General features: G+C 41.1%; 1 protein-coding gene across 1 annotated transcript in view; it reads right to left on the reverse strand.

Moving 5' to 3' along the window:
• Positions 1-21,626, reverse strand: part of MARCHF4 (membrane associated ring-CH-type finger 4) — a 141,822-nt gene that overhangs the window by 14,988 nt on the left and 105,208 nt on the right. Inside the window, exons 2-3 of the mRNA XM_070957115.1 lie at positions 16,314-16,469; positions 6,796-6,988 (exon numbers count right to left, since the gene is read on the reverse strand). Of these exons, the coding sequence (XP_070813216.1) occupies positions 6,796-6,988; positions 16,314-16,469 (349 nt within the window). The remainder of the gene's footprint in view (positions 1-6,795; positions 6,989-16,313; positions 16,470-21,626) is intronic.

The raw sequence follows: 21,626 nt of genomic DNA on the forward strand, positions 1-21,626 counted from the left end.
CTATTATGTCTCCCATAGTCCTTCTTTTCACTAGATTAGACATACACGATTCCTGCAGCTGTTCTGCATATGTTTTAGTCTCCAGTCCCCTAATCATCTTTGTTGCTCTTTTTTTTTGCATTGTTTGCAGAATCTCAACACCTTTTTTTAAATATTGTGGTGACCATAACTGGATGGAGCAAGTTGTGTAAACTAAGTAAGTTGTCAATGAGGTTTTCCTCATTTGCTCAACTTGACAACTTACCTAGTTCTATTCTGATTCAGATCTGTCTAATTGCTTCATTGCCAGAGGCAGAGAATTGTTTCTGAGGGCAGAAAACTTCTGTCTTCCATTAATCTCCCAGTCTTGTCAACCCAGCTACAGGGTTAATTTATGGTCCAACTCTCAAACACCTTCTGCTTTACTGAGTTATGTCACCTTGAGTGTTCCTTCCCCCTTGGGACAGCATGCTTCAGTTTCTGGAAGCCTGTCAGGAGACCAATAATCCACTGACTGCTTTGCTGTACAAAGAAGACTAGATTACTGGGACTATTTGGGAGCTGTAGGTGAAACCCTTCCGCTTCAGATGGCTGGAAAAATAGTGAATCAATACACCAGTACATCTTCTTCTAATAAAGAAAACACAGGGAAAAGAAGGAAGCTAAGGGGGGGGGGGGATCATTAAGAATAATTCTGTCAGGTTTTGAATCAGCCCCTCTGTACTAACAAGGCAAAAATTGTAACTATTCTGATATTTGAGCATTCCTCATAAGGAGAGGAGAGGTCTAAGAACAAGAAAAGGAACAGAACAGTAAGAAAGTATTATTTTTTTTAGTCGCTATTTGTTATCTCTGGCTATACAGTGTATGAATTTTGATTCTTGGTACACATACATTCAATTTAACTTTGCATACATATATGTATATGGTATATGAATCAAATAGATACATTTTATATTTGTGACCAACAAGACCTGTCCTTAAGGAGGAAAGCAATTTACCATTGCTTTCAAGTAGAGAAAGGTAGAGATCACAACAGAAGTTACCAGTCCAGTGATGGGATTTAGCCAGTTTGAGAGAACTGGTAGTTAAATTGCTGGCTGGTCCCTCCCCCCCTTTCCAGGAATCCTCACACGCCCCATTTTGTTTCCCAGGTAAGTGCAGGGAGGCCTCCTAGGCCCAAAACAGGGCACGGGGAGGGGGGGCCATCCCCCTGCAGCCCGTTTTTGCTCCCAGGGAGGCTGAGTGCTGCCTGTCACACTCCCTGGCCACGCCCACCATGGCCACGCCCACCCAGCCAGTCATTAGGGCAGAGAACCGGTTGTTAAATTATTTGAATCCCACCATTGTACCAGTCCTATGGGACAGTGTGGGTGCTCACAGACTGAATACCTTGCAACGTGCCACAAGAGTGTTTCAGACCAGACTGGAATTTCTTAAAATGGTTTAGAGTTCAGCAGAGACCCCTGCTGAAGAGGATTGTGATAGAGAAACCAAAAGCACCATCTGATAGTCAGCAAGAAGAGAACCTTGTGGAGGGATCTATGTAGATATTCCTCCCAGCCTTTCTGGAAGAGGCCTTGGGTCAAATGTCCCTATGAAGAATGAGAGAGCCAACCTAGAACTAAGGTGAAATTTCCTGACATAATAATTAATCAGTGGAACAGCCTGCCTCCAGAAGTTGTAGGTGCTCCATCACTGAAGGTTTTCAAGAAGAGACTGGGTAGCCATTTGTCCAGAATAGTATACGGTCTCTTGCTTGAGCAGGGGGTTGGACTAGAAGATCTCCAAGGTCCTTTCCAACTCCGTTATTTTGTTATTTCTGAAGCCAGTAAGAGCCTAGAGAACAGCAACTTAAATGGTAAATATGGATATGCTCTAAAAATGGAATATAGTGGTACAATTGTCAGAAGCACTTCCCTGAGGATATCTGTGACGGGCATGATTTGTAGAGAGGAAGATCTATTTCCCGACTTTGCTCATTAGGGACAAATTGGCTACACTGAGAAGGATCTTTGCTCTCTACAGTTCATGCCTGTGACAAGCACTCTAGGGCAGGACCTTGTGACAACTTCACCAACTGCATTCCTATATATGTTCTTCCTCCCAAAAGATGCCCGTGCTTAACTTTCTTGCCATACAATCTCCTCTTAAGCGTGTCACAAATTGAGTGAACCAGCGTGTAAACTCTCATCCAGCAATGTTCTTTCACAATAGGTCCTCACCTGAGGTGGTTCCATGATGCGCCACAATTTTTCACTGTACATTTTGTTATTTAAGATGATGCATTTTAGAGGGGGAAAAAAAACACCTTTCTATTTCATGCACTATTTGCTCCAAATGTATTTACAGGCATTTCCTTCCCAATCTGTTACTGCTTGTGGATGGAGAGAATAGACATTTATTTCCATTACTAAGGCAACAAGGCAATCACTCACTTCCATAATTTTCTACTTTGAGCGACAGGACCCAATTGGATGTGCCTCTTGTTGCACAGAAAGGTTAGCTTGTCATATAGGAACCAGGGTTCTCAGGATAACCCCAGGTACATAATACAGGCATGTGAGCAGCTAAGAGTTTTCTAGTTGTAACAGACTGTACATGGGAGTCTGCAGTTCTGCCTGTTTTTGTCGATATCATGGAAGAAGTGTTGTGATTCATGCTTGCCATTTTTTTCACATGTGTGCAAGATCACTATACAAAGGACTAGGTCAGAGGTCGGCAATCTGCGGCTCTGGAGCCGCATGTGACTCTTTCATCCCTCTGCTGTGGCTCCCTGTCGCCAGTCAGCTCTACAATTGATGGGGCTTTCAGTTAGAATAGGTAGAGGAAAAAAGACGCCACACTAGGAGGAGACTCTATGGTGGGGGAACCGGCTGGCTCCAGAATTGAATGGGGGGCTTCCGGTTAGGACCTTTGTGGCTCTCTGAGTGTTTAAGGTAGCCAGCCCTTGGACTTGGTCTTGGGCTGCAGTAGTGCAATGCTGCTTTCGTCAGACAGTTTGACCCCCATCTTCACCCTGAGGTCACTGCTGAGCCTTCTAGCTCTTGCATCTCACCTCTTGGATGTCTTGAGACTACTCTAAGAAGGTAGGTTACCTTCTTAGTAACCTACTAAGATTAATACTTGGATGTCTTGAGACTACTCTAAGAAGTTAGGTTATATGCCCAGGTAGCATCATAATCATTTCCTAGGTCTTCCTAATGCTGCCATGAAGCAACAGTCCTGGAGACTTTCTAAACCCCCCAATTCTTCTCTTTTTTGTATATAAACCATTCAGATTAAAAAAAATAATAATTCAGAAATGCATGTCCCAGATCTTGGCAATATGACAGTAGCACACTTTCCCAGTTTTCTAACACTGCTATTAATTATTTTGCATGCTAGCCTTCAAAGCACTTAGCCTTGATTCCTCACATTTCCAAAATTGTTTGGCCTTTGGGAAAAGCCACACATATTTTATACTTCCTGGAATTAAAAGCAGAAGCAATGAACTATAACTTCGAATTAAAATGCCTTGCTAGGAGGATTCCTTTTCTGGCAACTAACTGTAAATGGAACAGAATCTCAGGATGCAATTTTTTTTTCCTCTTAAAATACTGTCTTATCTATCAGCAGTTTGAGATATTTTTTTTTTTTAAATCAGTAAACAACTATACGCTGCATCTCTGTGCCAGATAAAACTTTAGTGCATGATCCAATTTTTAATGCTCTTCGGAAAACACATAAAGGTTGCAATCAAATGAAGCGGAAATTGAGAAATCACACCCAGTTCTTAAATGCAATCAAAACATACCTATTTTCTGTCCCCCTCCAATTAAGTGCTGGCTTAGTTTGCTCCTATGGCATCCAACTCATGGATGAAAGGGGAATGTTTACTTCCTGCTGACAGATGAGCTAACCAGCTGCTTCCAGCCTTTCCTTCTTTATCAAAGTTATGTTAATCATGTAACTTCCTGACAGCCACTAGCTACCCACTTACTTCCTCTGTGTTCCTATCAGCAATCAAACACATAGGCACTACAGCTTTGCCTCTTTCCATTCCCTGAGAAGAACCATTGGAAAGAACTCCTTCCCCCATTCCTCCTCCATGAGGCTGCCATGCTGCCTAATGGGCGCATCACCTCAAACAGTCTGTGGTGGGCAGCAGATGGAGGAGAAAAGTGCAGGCTGTGCAGCCTGCCTGATACCCTTCAAAATTAATCTCACCTCCATGAACAACATTTGCCAACGTTGCAAGAAGACTCAACTGTTTGCTAAATCAGCTTTTATACATGTTAATAGGAGGTAATACCATCTTATGTGTTGTCTCTTGGGATTCTGTGTTTGCCCAAAGTGTTAGTTGGCCCTGCCTTTTGCTGTAGCTTTCTTAATGGACAGCCACTATGGCACAGTGGTTAGAATGCAATATTGTAGGCTGATTCTGTCCACAGCCTGGAGTTCGATCCTGACAGGGTTCAGAGTTGACTCAGCCTGCCATCCTTCCCAGGTCATTAAAATGAGAATTCAATCAATCAGAATAGAGTTGGAAGGGATCTTGGAGGTCTTCTAGCCCAACCCTGTGCTCAGGCAGGAGATCCAATAAAATTTCAGATAAGTGACTGCCCAGTCTCTTCATAAAAACCTCCAGTGTTGAAGCACCTACAACTTCTGACAGCAAGCTGTTCCACTGGTTAATTGTTCTCATTGTTAGGAAGTTTCTCCTTAGTTCCAGGTTGCTTCTCTCCTTGATTAGTTTCCATCCATTGTTTCTTGTCCTGCCTACAGGTGCTTTGGTAAATAAGTTGACGCCCTCCTCTTTGTGGTAACCTCTCAAATATTGGAATACAGCTATCATATCACCCCTAGTCCTTCTTTTCTCTAGACCAACCAAACCCAAATTCTACAACCGTTCTTCATATATTTTAATCTCCAGGCCTTTAATCATCTTAGTTGCTCTTCTTTGCACTTTTTCTAGAGTCTCAACATCTTTTTTGTAATGTGGTGACCAAAACTGGATACAGTATTCTAGATGTGGCCTTGTTGGGGGCAATAAGTTGACATTGTAAACTGCCCAGAGAGTGCTGTAAAGCATTCTGGAGCACTATTATATAAGTTTAAGTGCTATTCCTATTGCTACTGCTAGTACCATGTAATTCCATGGCATCTAGGCTCCCAAAAAGAAAGATGTTTGTTAGATACTAGTTTGTAACAAAATGATTAGATACATGCAATTATACCAGCTTAAATGTGCTTTGTTTCAATTCACCATGGTATACAGTCGTCCTCACTTAATGACCGGTTGCTTAGCAACCATTCAAAGTTAAAATGGACCTCTCCAGAGTTACTTAAGACACTTTTCCAAAGTTTTGAGGGCCACACCTCCCCCAGTAATTACAGAATTGCATTTTGGGCACTTGGCAACCAGTCTGGCCGATTACAACATCACATAATTTTTGGCATTTTTCGCTAGTTTACTTCTGGTTTCCAGCAAAAACACACACTGAGGAAAACAAACTCATTTAACGACCATGGCATTGTCTTCATGACTGTTGCCATAAAGGTCATAAAATCAAGAGTGGTCAATATGATGATCTGCTTAATGACCACCACAATTCTGGGTTCAAGAACTACCTGTAACGTGTGAACCCTAGTCATTCAATTCAAATGATATTAACCATTATATATATAAAAAGGAAGGTTAGCAAACCTAGTGAACCCAGCCATAGAATTAAACTTCTCTTTTGCAGTAAACCATGTCCTCAGCAGAGAGAGTCCTGCACAGAGGCGATACAATAATCTTAAGAATCAGAATAGACTGCATTTCAGTTATGCCATCCAGGACAATATCAGAATTTCCACTTCTAAGATGCTGAAGGAATAAAATTAAAGCTCTCCTTAACCAGCACTGCAGAATAGAACAGAATTTTGATTTCCAGCATCAAATATTTTTGGATCCATTCTGATATCTAAAACATCAGAAATTAAAAAGTGCATTCTCCCCAAATGAAGCAAACCTATTTAAGCTTATCTGTATATAAAGATAGGAGCATAAATAAGAATAACCACAGCTTTGAATCTTAACCATTTCATACCTTATTTTATGGAATTTAAGAGAAAAACCATAGGCCTGTGATGGCGAATCTATGGCACGTGTGCCACAGGTGGCATGCGTAGTCATATCTGTGGGCACACGAGCTTTGTCCTAGCTCAGCTTCGGTGCGCATGCACATGCTGGCCAGCTGATTTTTGGGCCTTCTGGGCCCACCAGAAGTTGGAAAATGGGCTGTTTCCCGCCTCGGGAGGGCCTCCGGGGGGTGGAGAAGGCTGTTTTTGCCCTCCCCAGGCTCCTAGAAAGCCTCTGGAGCCTGGGGAGGCCAAAAAACAGGCCTACCGGGCCCACCGGGACAAAAGCGGGGGGAGTGGGGGGGTACATTGAATTATGGATGTGGGCACGCATGCGCACGACCCCCCCCCCGTGTTCCCCCTGCTTTTGGCACGCTACGGCAAAAAGGATAGCCTTCACTGCCATAGGCTATTCCAACCACTAGGAACTATCCAATTTGATTCTGGGTTTAATTTAGGTTTAATCTCATACTGGGGAAGAGTTTTAGATGGCTTACAATGATTGACAAGAAGGGATACCATGTAGCAGAGGGGTTGGTTAGTCTACTTTAATCCACATGTTTTAGTTCGCTCTAAGAAAACCACTTTAGTTTCTACTTTCTCTTTTACACCTTGTCAAGAGGATAAGTAGCAATTGCTCTCCCCAAGGTCCTTTTAGAGTCAAATATTCCATTAGCCACTTCCCATACTTTGAAAGATTCATTCACCCACCTATACAGACAATATCCATGAAGCCATACATCCCATAACAGATCTGGAAGAGCAGGTCTTGGCGCTGCCACTTAGCAGACGGACTGAAAGTTGACCAGATAAGCCACGAGATACTGGCGATAAGGAAAAGGGAACCCAAGATGGCTGCTGCTATCTGAACTTTTTCGATGACGGTCAGAGAAATGGTCTGCCACTGCGTAAAGCCCCCGGCAACAGGAAGGCAGCGACAAACAAGCCAGAAAGAAAAAGAGAGATAAATGGAATTAGTTCTTGATTCATAGGCAACAAATCATGCTAATTAACATCCAATAATGTTTCCACATGGATTTTTTTGTACAAGATTGTAACAGCAATTTAAACAAAATGGACTTCATTGTTATGCAGTAGTTCCCAGAAGAAAGGGCAATTCTGAATTTGCGACAGCATCTGGAAAAAGACAGTATTAATTCCTGCCCTGGTTATCCCTTCAGTATTAGTGTTCCCTGTCCTGTCATTTTTCTACACTTTTATCCTGCTGCTTTCTTAATGATTGGTTAGGAATTAGTTGAACTCCATTGTTTTTTTAAAAAAAGACTAATAAAACATGAAATGTTAATTTTGATAATAATAGCCATGATTTTGTTGCATTATATTCTAATATATCTTGGTATTCATACCTCTTTTGCATCACCTTGATATCTCAGCATTAAGCAATGGTTAAAACTATTTTTTACTAAACAAACACATATACTGTTAATTAGAGGAAATAAAACAGCATTTGGAACAATCCCTGGAGATCAGATTAGTCCTGATCCTGTTGGCTTTTGCAAGGCCCTGAAGACACAGGTCTGTTCCTGGGCCGGAGGGGGCAGGGTGGGGGGGCAAAGTGAATTAATTTTGCTGAAATATCTGTAGTATATGGGTTTTTAAAAAAATCTGGTCTGCCAATAATCTATTTCTGTTGGCTTTTTGCTGTTTTATTTAATTATTTTTAGTCATCCAGAGTCATTTGTTTGAGATGGGTAGCTATATCAATTGAATGCATGAATAAATAAAATGGAGTTTTCTTCATTAGCTCATCTATTAACTTCTGTGATATTTAATTCTGAAAAATGAGAATAAATTTACTTCCTGGGTTATCTTGGAGATATCCCACAGCCCAAACCTACCATTAAAGGATTTATTAACACAGGAAAAGAAAAGCATCTCCTTGTTTTGGAGTACTAATAAGATAACATTAAAAAAAAACCCTGTTTTTTTCAGTTTCATCAGTTACCAGGATCATATTAACATATGTGGTGGACATTTCCAGAAGCGAGGAATTATTGGATGAAAATTAAAGCATGGTTAGAAGAAATGATACAACAACATATAGATTTAAAACCTGAACTGTTCCTATTGGGTATCTTACCAGAGAAATTTAGTAAGGAAAATATATACTTGATCGTACATGTGTTAACTGCAGTGAGGATAGTATTTGCGCATAGATGGAAAGCAGAGAAAATTCCTATGGAGGAAGAAATAATTAAGAAAATATTGGATTGTGCAGAAATGAATAGACTGACTTTGATACTTAAAGAAAGAGAAGAATCGGAATATTATCAGATTTGGGGGCAATTTTATTATTGACTGGAGAAGAGATATACATAGAGTAATAGTGTAAAGAAAGGTGGAGAAATGTTATAACAAAGGAAATGACAAATATCAAGTTATGAGAAATGATTTAGGAATAGGGAAAAGACACAAAAGATGTACTCAGATGATACACTGATGGATTGATTATGTATTGTTTGTTTGTTTATAAAAATAAAAAAAAACTTTTTGGAAAAAAACTGAAGTAGTCGGCTGAAACAGTAGCACTTTCTTTGTCCTTGACCTTCAGCTTCTTTCCAAATTTACCATTCTCTCATGAACTGCCTCTTTTTGCTTAGGTGCCATCAGTAATTTTACTACGGAGCCTGCAGAGGTCATTATCTAGTCTTTATCCTGACTTTTTTAAAAATAGAATTGTTACACGTACTACAATGTAAAATCAAGATTCTTAATTGCCTCTTCCTCATTCTGCTGAAAGGGACGGAATGGATGGAAGCGAGAGGGAGGCCTAACCCAAAAGGGGACGTATTGGAATAAGTTGCAGAGCCAAGAGATACAAAGATCTGTATCAAGACCAGAGACATTGTGACTATTTCCATTGCCTTGGAATTGATCTGAAAAACAAATAAAATGGCTTACCTAAAACAATAAAAATGAAGGTGCATCTTCTATCTGCAGAGGAAAGGAACCAGTTTCTCTCTTTTTGCTAAAATTCCTCTATTAACATCAAGATTAACTATTCACACTTGGCCAATAAAGAGTTGTGTTATGTTATGTTATGTTATGTTATGTTATGTTATGTTGTGTTGTGTTGTGTTGTGTTGTGTTGTGTTGTGTTGTGTTGTGTTGTGTTGTGTTCTACTCTATTCTACTCTACTCCATCCCATCCCATCCCATCCCATCCCATCCCATCCCATCCCATCCCATCCCATCCCATCCCATCCCATCCCATCCCATCCCATCCCATCCCTTAGGCTGATTCATTCTAACTTGTCCCATAAACCTTGCTCATTCCTCCTCTTGCTCCAATGAATATTGAAAGTACAGAATCATTCTTTGCCTCACGTTTGGACCCAGGAATAACCTTTTGTTCTTTCATGAGCCTTCCAGTCTGTCATGCAGATGCACAGATAGCTCGCTTATTAAGATTATGTTTTGATTAGTTCCACCAGAGAGAAATGCAAGAACATTACCTGTCCCACAGAGGTAAGGGTTTTTTTTTAATAGCTATTTGGACTAGAAAATGCTCATTTAGTTTGAGCATTTCAAGTTAAATGGCCACCTCACTGAAGCAAGGAAGAATTTTCCCAATATGCTTTGCCTCGTGTGCTACATGGCTATACAAGGCTACTGGGAAATGTAGATTTCTTGACACATTATGAAGTTTCCTTGGAAATCATTGTGGAACCCATACAATTGGTTTTATTGGGAGTAGGGAGGAAGGGGGTAATTGTTTTTTAAGTGGAAGCATTGTGCATTGCGGTAACCCAAACTAATTTTTATCTCAAGCTGGGTATGTTTACAGCTTGCTATAATATCTCAGGCAAAACCAATTTCCGAGACTGAATTGGTACATTTCAAAATACAAGCAAGTATTATTTTGATCCTAACCAGTGGAGCCTAGAAAAGGGCATTGAGATCATATTAAACTCTACTGTTATTTTTGATGCTTTAGAATACTGGTAGGATGACAAAAAATATTATGACATTTTATAGGCTAATCTTTGAATAATGCCACATAGAGATTGAAACAATGTAGTGGCTATTTCCTTCCCATAATCTAAATTTTAAAGCGTAAAATCTTTGTGTAATTTGGCAAGTTTCTTCTCAAAAGTCATCATTACACTGTCCATCAAAGAACAGGGCTGAAAAACAAAACATCCACATACTACTCTAAAACTGTGAAAAATGTTGTACAAAACTCCTGGCACCCACCAATCAGAAACGTGCAAGCTGTATTTTACACAAGTGGCAACTTCAGCTTCAAATGCAATTTAATTCTATTTAATATGTCAAAACAGTTAAAGGACTTTCTATGTTTTAAAAAGCCTTTCAAGATGATGTCATCAACAGTCACCTGATTCTTTCAAATTTCATCCATTCAGATTTTGTCCCCTCAGAAAGATTTATGATGCCTGTATAGTCTACACAATTTTATTAATAAGTGTATTTATAGGAATGCTTACGTTTATATTCTCTCCTGGTCAGTGGTGGGTTGCCCCTGGTTTGGACTGGTTCTATAGAACCAGTAGTAAAACCGGTAGCACATGCGCACTCTTCTGATGACATCGGGGTCAGTGGGTGGAGCCTCCCACTGGTAGTAAAACCGGTGGGAGGCTCCACCCACTGACCCCGATGTCATCAGAAGAGCACGCATGTGCAGAAGAGCACGCATGCGCATGAGCGAAACGAGTGCATGCACAAGGCCCCGTTGCGAACTGGTAGTAAAGGTAGGTAGAACCCACCCCGGCTCCTGGTACTAATACACTGCTCAGGGCAGCTAATAACAACAATCAGTAAAATATGGGAAAGAAGAAGAAAGAAAAGGAGTAAAAATCAAGCAGCTAAAAGAAAGTATGAAGTGAACATTATATTTCCTATAAAACAAAAAACTTCTGGAAGACAAAGAACAAGGTCTCTTTAACCAAGAAGAGAAGTTAGATAACTTCCAGAAAACTTCCAGTCCTAGAGAAGTACTGAGTAAACCTTTGTGGTATACTAGCTTCAGTGCATCTTCTTCACTGTCCCCTCTGATATTCTTCCAAAGCCATTTTTTCTTCTTTAACTATCTGATGTACTTGCAATATTCCATACCCACCTATTTGCCTTGGTAAGTAGTTCTATCAACATTACTGCATGGGTGAAGGGCATGATTCATTCTCATTATTTTTCTGATCTTCCTATCCAGGGTTTTTAGTTCTGCTTGAGTCCAGTCCATTAATCCAGATGTGTATCTAATGACTGAATTTGCCCAGGTGTTAATTGCCTTGATGGTATTTCCTTCCCTGACTTCGGACTTCTTCATTCTTTTGATCTATTCACTTCCAATTTTCTTCTTGACATTAGTGTCCTTGATATTCACAGCTTGAAGGATGCCCAGGTATTTATAGTGATCGTCTTCAAGTAGAACCTTCATATTTCCAGAGGAAAAATTGATTCTTCCAGTTTTCACTGTTTTTTCTTTGTTGAGGATGGGTGTGACACATCTGTCCATTGCAATATCGTGGCTGAATATACTACAGTGCTGAGAAGCAATTCTATTTCATAGGGTTTGGTTTTTTTCACACAGGTTTATATTGTCCATGTAAAGGAGGTGTGATAGCCTGGCAGATATGTTTGATTGCAGGGCTTGACTTGTTCAACATTGTTGACAGAGGAATCAGTACAATAACAACCAATGTTAGTGGTAGTGAGTCTATTATTATTAATCACACTGATGAAGTTTTGTTACCAAATTTCAGCAGTATGATCTCGAGATGCTGCCCTTCTGAAACTCCTGGTAAATCCATTTCTGTTATCCCCACCACTAGGCTTTTCATACAGTTTGGGCCAATGGTGGGATTCAACCGGTGTAACAACCTGTTTGCTTTGTGCGTGCCAAATGGGCAATCTCCACGCACACAGTACATTTGAAAACAGCACCTTCTACTGCAGCTCCGGTGAATAAAACAGCTCCGGTGAATAAAACAATCTGCACTGCCGCGCCAATCAGCTGGGCTTCATACAAAGGAAATAAAGGTAGGTATAACATAGGGGCGGGCAGGCCCAGCTAATCGTCAGAGCGAACTGGTTCGCTCTCAGCTGATCATCAGAACTACTGGTACGCCCGAACTGGAAGAATCCCACCCCTGGTTTGGGCCAAATTAAATAATTAAACCTTCTGGGGAATCTGCTAGGACAGTCAAGTCATGATGTTTGCTCTACATTTAGCTCCGAGTAGAATGAGAGAATCTTTTAATTGGTCAAAGATACATCAAGCATTTTTTCCAAATCACTAAATCAAGCCCAAACAAAACTACAGAGCCACGACACACATCCAATGAAAAAACCTCTTCACCTATTTTCAGCCTCAACTGTTTTATCTTTTTGTGAAATGGGCTGAACTTGGAGCAGAAACTCCACCACCTTGTCTTTTAGCTTCACTGTTTACATTTATCTTTCTGTTTCTGTTTTGTCACCAATAGTGCCCACCGTGGCGATTATTTTATGAAATGATATATTTCACGACAGTGTCATCAGTCTGTTTTCAAACTTATGGAGGTACTAAACAAGACCCCAAAAGGTCAAGATTGAAGGAGTCAAACACAATCCTTTGATATGATTTTTATTAAATTCCTTTCTCAGGGGGATGACATTTTTAATCTTTTTCTTTTAAAACTAATTGTTTAGAACTGCTTATTCTATAGAATTAAGAGAAGTGGGGGTGAGGAGAAACACAGGAAGATTTAGTTTATCCTGTAAATTAAGATGTTGATTAAACACTATAATAAACATTATATGTGGAAAAGAGATCACATTCATTTGATCTATTGACTATTTGTAGGCTTTGGTGTGTGGGAGTTGTTGACATGTTATTGATCATTAATTTAGGCCTTTAATGGCATTCTAATTCAAAATGACATATTTCTTACTGGCGATTTCCCCCATTCTCATGCAGCTACGTGTTCCTGCATATATCTTCCCTCCATGAGTGATGATGTGATATAGCACACAGAGGACATATAAGGGAGATGGTTTCAAACTGCTGAGATCTGTTGAAGAGACATCCCCCCCCACCCACAGCCACAAAATCTCCCTCCTACCCACGAGGGGTTATTGTGATGACCCAATAATGACTTCGAACATATGTTTGCTTTCAACTCTTCAGAAGAAAAGTGGGATGCAAATACAATTTGTGAAATGCACGCTGCCAATGAGGCAGAGGGCTGCTTCCTTTCATTAAGAATGACAATTTCCAGTTCCTGATACACGAACTCTGAATTCAGCAGGGATTTGTGTTCTGAACAAGTTAAACGGGAATAATATTGCTGAGGCCACTATTTCAAGCAGGAAGGCAGTTGCCTCCACACTGTGTGCCTCAGAACCAAGTGGAGTATGTCTCAGGAGTCTCTGTATTTTGGCTGACTTGCAGTTTCTAATAGATCAAATTGTGCAGTTGCTATAAATTAAATTGACTGGGGCAACACAACGGCATGTATCCTTTCCACTAATTCAGTGCTGGCTTCTAAGAGAGCTACCTGGCAGTAGCTGGAGATGAAATGCTAAGAAGTCTGTAACATCAGCACATGGCGCTTAATATTTTGCTTCAATATTAGGAGTTTAGCGCATTTCGCTATTTATTACAAACAGAAGAGAGTATCTACAGTTCAGGGTTGAGTTTTGGCTTCTGGATCAGTGATGGGTTGCTCCCTGTTCGGCCCAGTTCGGCCGAGCCAGTAGTGGTGATGATGTGATGTCACTGAACCGGTTCTCTTTGACTGGGAGCTGGGCCCTCCCACCCGCCCCCGCTTTATTCCTACCTTTATTTCTTGTTTTTTAGCCCAGCTGATAGGCGTGGCAGATTGCCGCACCTGAGGTGGGCAGAAACCTAACGCGCTTGCGCGGAGCGCAAGTTCGGCGCACGTGTGAGAAGAGAACCAGTGGTTACACTGGTTGGAACCTACCACTGTTCTGGATACTCTCTGAGCTTGATTGTTTTCTTGCAGACGGTTCATTATCCACACTAGATAACATCATCAGTGCTACTAGTGAGTAGGGTTTGCTCTCATTTTATAATCTAATGGCTAGGATATTCTAGGCTATTAATTCTTCATTCTGCTGCCCCTGGCTAAGATCCAGACTTGAATCAGAGTTCTTCTGTATTGTCCATTAAATGCAGACTGGTAATACTTCAGGAAATGGATTTGCAGAATATGAACAGATGATCTGGCCTTCAGCTCACGTTATCACTGCTATCCCAAATGTGGCTCATACCGGTACTTTCTCGCTTCACTGCAAAAATGTCATGTTTTGACTTCTGTCACAGTATTTGACCATTCAGACACATAGTCGAGATCACTTTGCAAAACAACAGAATTATCTGTAGTATTGAATAATTTTACGTCATGGGTAAAAAGGACGCAATTGCTTTTAAGCTGATCACTTAAATCGTAGATGTAGAGCAGTGGTTCCCAATTTGGGGCCCATGCCCCACAGGGGGGCAATTTGATTTTTAATGGGGGCAATTGGAACTTTCTTTAAACCAAATTAATGGCCTTTTAGGCTTCCTCCAGGTGAGTAGAGTTCACTTTTTGATTAAAGTAAAAATTATATGTCACAGGGGAGGGCATCAGGATTTTAGAGATGTTTAGGTGGGGCATGGCCAAAAAAAGGTTGGGAACCACTGATGTAGAACAAGAAAAGTATGGGATCTAAAACGCTGCCTTGCAGAACACCACTGTCAACTGATGCAGGATTAGACAGTGAGTTCCCTATTTTGACTTTCTGCAATCTATTAGACAAGAAAGCAGCAATCCACTTGTGCAAAGGTCCAGAAATGCCGTAAGAGTTTAATTTCAACAGCAGTTTATCATGTACTACTGTATCAAAAGCCTTACTTCATACTTAAGTGGTTAGTAGAGGGAGCGTGCATAAGTGCACTAACGTGCCTATCATCCTTGTCATTGTATTTTTATTCTTTTATTCTTGCTCGCATTTTTGTTTGACAAATTCTAATAAATAAAATAAAATACATTTGCTCTGAGCTGAATCTTCCCAAGTTTAAAGGCAGAGGCTTGACCTACTCCTATTGGCCACCTGCAATGGACAATCCTTTTAGTCCTCAGCTGCTTGGCTTTTGGCAGCAAGAGAGTCAGGACTCTACCAGCATGGAAAAGAGGCATACCAGTAATATTCAGAAGTCTACTCCTATTTCTCTTGCCAATTCCTGGAGAAATAAGGGGAGAGAAGAGGAGAATGGACCTCTTCTATTTCCCCTACCTCTCTTGCCAGCATTTTGGGAGACAAAGATGGAGAGCCAATCAATTGGCGGCCTTCAGTAGCCTATCATTGCTGATGCTCAGACAGAACAGTTTCCAGCATCCGGCATCATCCCAAGCGTGAGGCAGGACCTGAAATCCAGACTTTCCAACCAGCATGAGCAGAACTGCTCTCAGTCTCCCCACCATCTCAACCTCAGGGCCTGCTGCTGACAATGGAAGGAAAATTTCATAGGCACCAAAACGGGTTTTTTTCCCCTTCCCATTGCAAACAGCAGATGCTCTGATTCAGACCTATGCAAGTTAGCAACTGCGAAACTAATTTTTACTGTGGACGATGTGGCCCCTGATTAAAGCCACAGTTGGCAATCTTGTGGAGGCAAACATTTGTGTTTGTTTGGCAAGATATTTTATTTCGAAATCTCCATTTATTTTTCACCCTGGTCACCTTGATGTGTTTTCTAAAAAGTAACTAAAGTGAATGGACCATTTCTTCACCACACACACAGGGCACCATATAATGAAAAGCCACACACACATAATTTACTTTGAGTGGGGGGGGACGCCTATAGGTCATTTATATATAGTATGAAGAGTGTTTAACTTTCTCGATTGCAGAAAATATGAATTCAGCAATAGAGAGGTCAGTGCACTATCTGACTCTGTGGTTTCATCCCCAAACCCCCAAAATTTTAATCTAAGACTGTCTATTGTTGACCTCGCCCCATTCCTAAGAGATCTGTAAGGGGCGTGCATAAGCACACCAGCGTGCCTACCGTCCCTGTCCTAATGTTTCCTCTATTTGTATCTATTTTATGTATCCAATCTATGTTTATACTTATTTCCTAATACGTTCTTGACAAATAAATAAATAAAATAAATAAATAATCAACAGTGCAAATACAGGAAGCAGGGAAAAGCCAAAACAAGGAAAGGAAAGGACTTTGGAATAATCTCTAGTACCTTTACCTGCAGGGGGTTCTTTGTGCTTATGGCGATGACGTGATACTTGTAGTAACACAGCTCACAGCTCCAACATCCCCTCTCGCTGATCCATTTGATCAGGCAAGGTTGATGTGTACATTTCACTGACCCGTCACATCGACATGGACTCAGCAACTCACCCTGGAAAGAGAACATTACATACTTAAGAAAATTCCTTGCTGGAATGTCTCTTTTCTTCTTATGGAGGTGGCGGATTAAACATTCACTATAAATATGTAAATACAGTATATGGTGTATAAATACATAAGAAAGCCAGTTTGGTGTAATGGTTAAAACACCAGGCTACAGACCAGGTTCTGGACCAGTGGTGGGTTGGTCCTGGTTCTCACCAGTTTGCAAAAACTGGTAGTAAAAATTTGTAGTAGTTCGGAGAACCGGTAATAACATTGGCTGGCCACACCCCCAAACCAGTTCCCGGCCCGGTCGCCACTCACTTACCCCGCCCACCTCATTTGAGGCTTTTTTTTTAACTTTTACTTTTAAAAGCATTTTTTCTACAACCTCTTCAGCCGAAAAAATGCTTTTAAAAGTTTTTTAAAAAAAAGCCTCTGATGATCACACAGCTCAGCTGGGATGTCAGAGGCTTCCAAAAGCATTTTTTTCTGCAACCTCTTCGGCCGAAGAGGTTGTAGGTAAAAAAAGGGTCTTTAAAAGCCTCTGGCGATCCCAGCTGAGTTGCCTGATCGTCAGAGGCTTCCAAAAGCATTTTTTTCTGTGGCCTCTTAAGGTTGTAGAAAAAATGCTTTTAAAAGTTAAAAAAAAAAGTTGGCCACGCCCACCCAGTCACATTATCCCCAAGCCACACCCACAAAATAAGCCACGCCCACAGAACTGGTAGTAAAAAATTTTAGAACCCACCCCTGTTCTGGACCTGCTATAAGCATGAAGTCATCTTGGTGACCTTTGGCCAGTCACTCCCTCTCAGCCCTAGGAAACAAGCAAGGACAAACCAATTCCAAAATTCTGTGAAGAAATTGTCCAGGGTGAAGGGATTTGTCCAGGGTGTCACCAGGAATCAATACTAAAACAATAAACAGTTTAGATACAAGGATTGTGTTTATTTACATAAGGAAGGCTATGCTTAAGGGTCTTTCCTCATGCTGAAGTGCTATCACTCACCTTTGAATTGGAGGAAACTAGACCAACATTAAGTTTGTTAGCCTGGCCGGACTATCTCTGTTCTTCCTCACTCTCAGTCCTGCAATTTCCCTCCAATGTAATGGATGACAAAATCTACCAGATTTAACCTCCCCACCCCCTTTGAGGCTGCTGTCAGTTAATCTTTGAATAAGGGAGAAAATCCTACTAAGGATGACTTAAACCCGTTTCACTCCTTGGCTGGGTAGAAGACAGAGGAAAACTCATGGGTCCATAGCAAGAAATGATATTGTCAAGGCATATTCACTTGAACCTAACCATGCTGTTTTTTTCCTGTGCTGTTCCTCTTCTCTCTCTTTTTTTTGTTAAGTCTAACTACACTTGTTTCTTTTTCCTTGCAAAGCAAGCATGCAATATGAGGGAGCTGAAATGGAAAGGATCAGAAGTGTCCTAACTAGCCATACTTTGAACATTTTCCATAAACTGATTGTCCAACTGCATAAAGGCAGCAATTAGATTCATAAATATTAGTAAGCCATGATTTAACTATCAATACCAAGGCTGGAGGCTAAACTGGGAAGTGGAAAAGAATACAAGAAGGAGGAATGGAAAATCGCTTCTCTACTGCTGCCAAGAAATTTCCCATGAAATCAACAGCAACCAATCTCAATTTGAAGATGCTAAATTAAAAATGGCAAGGCACTGGATTCCCATAGCAGACTAGTTCATAGTTTACAAACTGGATTCTGGCAGCGTCCTAAACCCAAACTGAACAAACAGCCACTTATAAGTTTTAGACTTGTGAAGAATTGAGTATGGTCAATCCTTTCATTTTCCTGGAATTTGGAGAATGTGAGGGATATTTATGGGATTCATACAATCAGCTGGGTCAAGTTCCTTGAAAAAAAAGCTTAGCAATACTTCCTAGATACTTAACAAGCACTGCTGAACTGGGCCTTTAGGCTCAAACTCAGCTAAAGACTGTTAGACACAGAACAGAACACAGAAATCTAAGTATTTTTTTTCCCAAATAATTGATTGCTCTCGGTTGACAAAAAGGTGCAGTCCCTTCAAATACCCTTTGTAATCTCCCCCCCCTTCCCAGTTTAACACACTTTTGGGTTTGTGTGTTGTTTGGCCTTGGAACTGAATGAGTGTTCGTTGTTGCACAGTGGTTAGGGTCCAATATTGCAGGCTAGCTCTGCTCACTGCCAGAGCTAGTCTTCGATCCTGACTGGCTCAAGGTTGACTCAGCCTTTCATCCTTCCGAGGTTGGTAAAATGAGGACCCAGATTGTTGGGGGCAATAAATTGACTCTGTTAACCACTTAGAGAAGGCTGTAAAGCACTGTGAAGCGGTATATACGTCTAAGTGCTATTGCTATTGCTATCTTCTAGAGGTCAACACACTGCATTCTTGTTTTAAAAATAAAATATATTCTTCTAAAAAGGTTACTGATGATTCTGTTGCTGATCCCAGACATTGGATAGAAAGACCAGAGATCCAAGAGTAATTCATTCCCTTCTGCCTCTGATATTATAAGCCAGGGGTCTCCAACCTTGCCACCTTTAAGACTTGTGGACTTCAACTCCCAGAGTTCCTCAGCCGGCTAAGCTGGCTGAGGAACTCTGGGAGTTGAAGTCCACAAGTCTTAAAGGTGGCAAGGTTGGAGACCCCTGTTATAGGCTGTTTACTATAAGCAACTGGCACTACCATCACTGCCTTTGTTTAGGCAAATCTAATTTCTTACCCCAACTCTCTAGATCAATTTTCTCAACCTTAACCATTTTAAGATGTGTGGACTTCAACTCCTAGAACACCCCAGCCAGCAAAGCCTAATCTCTTACCCACTAATTCTCTAGGACAGTTTTTCGCCACCTTAGCAGTCCTGCCTGGAGTATTCTGGGAGTTGAAGTCTGCGTATAATGAAAGAGCTAAAGTTGAGAAGCACTACTCTAGAGGTGCTCTGAACACTCACTTGTTCTATATAACATGGAAGCTAGTGAATGTTATTATACAGCTAACTACATCAGACTGTTCAGGCCAGTGAATTGAACCATATTGAACAGGGAATGGGTTGCCATCTTCAGTCACGGTCAACAGCTCTGGAAAATTATCTGCTGGAATATACATAATGGCATAATCAATTCAGCTGAGAGCTAATTTGGTGAGAAATATATTATTAGGGTGCTATTTTCCGGTTCTGAACTCTCACCCCTCCGGGCTATTTGATTAACTGACTTAAAACGCTCAGACTCTGCCTTTCCAAATGCATACACGGCTGCTTGCAAATATTAGACACAGATATAAAAAGAAAAGAGGCAACCACTTTACTATTTCACCTCGATAGCCCAATATCTCTTGCATGTGGAAAACACATAATACGACTGCAAGAGGGAGGAGGAGAGACCAAATTCTTGAGGAACACCGCTTCATAGATATATATAGCCTCTGGATTTACACAGGGGACAAAATATAAGTCCAATGGAAAGTCTGGCAATCTTTTCAGTATCTTCTGTTGTCCTTTCAAACCTGCGAGAGCAAATGTGGTGCTGAATCAGAAAACCAGCCAAAGCTGCTCAGCATTCAACTGAGATCACCATCAAGAAATGCCATTAGTATCCATTGCACAGTTCCAAATTACAACCAAGCTATAATGAGAAACTGTAAATTCTGCCATTCCTGGTGATATACACTCAAAAGCTCGGTAATGAATGGTTCTTACCATCTGAGACTAAATGCACCAATTTGTGCAATAGAGATCCAACATGGGAATGAAGATAGCGAGGTTATGTTTTCCTCAGTATGGTTCACTGGTCAGATGAGTTTGTTACTATCTACCAAAAGAAATGGAATGTCATCTGACCCAGTAGTGGGTTACACTTACCTTTGCTACCGGTTCGGAACTGTGAGCGTGCGCACACACTTGCTTCACTCGCACATGGCACTTCTGCGCGGCAGAACCTTCTGCACATGTGCAGAGCGTCCGTGATGATGTCTGGGCAGGTGGGCGGAGCCTACCATCACTGCCACTACCGGTTTGCCCGAACCAGGATGAACCAGTAGAAATCCACCACTGATCTGACCCCATCCATCCATAGTAGCACTAGTCTGAATGAACTGCTGGTAAGGAGGCCACTCTTGAAATTGACAGAAGTTCAAAAATGGTTCTTACATGACTATGTAATCTGAGATCATGTGGTAGTATTTGCAAAAGTGAATAGAGGAGGGGCAATTTATTTGAAAAGAGCAGTTGAATGTGTGGGATGGAGGTACAGTATGTGTACACGTGTTTATATATCTGAACATGTATACATGCAACCCAACAATTTCAGTAAAGTTGGTAAAAGACAGGAAATCTGTTAACATTGTTAAATTAAATAGTTAAACTTCTGGGTACAGGAAATGGGGCTCTTGGAAATGGTAGATAAATTTTGAAAGCTTTCCATAGGTCTGTTGATTCTAGATTAATACACCCCAACCAGTGGTGACATGTAAATTTTGTTACTACTGGTTCTGTGGGCATGGCTTGGTGGGGGGTGGGTGGGTAATATGACTGAGTGGGTGTGGCCAACTTTTTTTTTTTTTTTTACTTTTAAAACCATTTTTCTACAACCTCTTTGGCTGAAGAAGTTGTTTAAAAAATGCTTTTAAAGCCTCTGATGATCCCAGCTGGCTTGCCTGATCGGCAGAGGCTTTGTTTTTACTTTTAAAAGCATTTTTTCTATAACCTCTTTGGCTGAAGAGGTTGTAGAAAAAATGCTTTTAAAAATAAAAAAAAAGCCTCAGATGATTGCGCGGCTCAGCTGGGCATGGGGTGGGGGGCAGGGATTTTTGCTACCGGTTCTCTGAACCACCCGCCTCCATCGCTACCGGATCAGGCGATCTGGTCCGAACCAGGAGCATTTCACCCCTGACCCCAGCCCCTAACCTTGGCAACTTTAAGACTTGTGGACTTCAACTCCCAGAATTTCCTCAGCCAGCTTTGCTTTCTGGGAGTTGAAGTCCAAAAGTCTTAAAGTTGCCAAGGTTGGAGACCCCTGCCCTAAAGGTTATTTGTGGCAGAGAGGAACAGAATGAAAAAAATAGGCTAGTTTTGGTGAGACGGCTGAGAACCAAGCTATCTAAGATCCCAACAGTGAATTGAGAAAAAGAATAGAAAAAGAGGAGAAGAAAGGA

This window comes from Pituophis catenifer, unplaced genomic scaffold (genome assembly GCF_029215685.1).
Source record: "Pituophis catenifer annectens isolate HBS135680 unplaced genomic scaffold, rPitCat1.0.hap2 SCAF_1, whole genome shotgun sequence".
NCBI classification, from domain to species: domain Eukaryota; kingdom Metazoa; phylum Chordata; class Lepidosauria; order Squamata; family Colubridae; genus Pituophis; species Pituophis catenifer.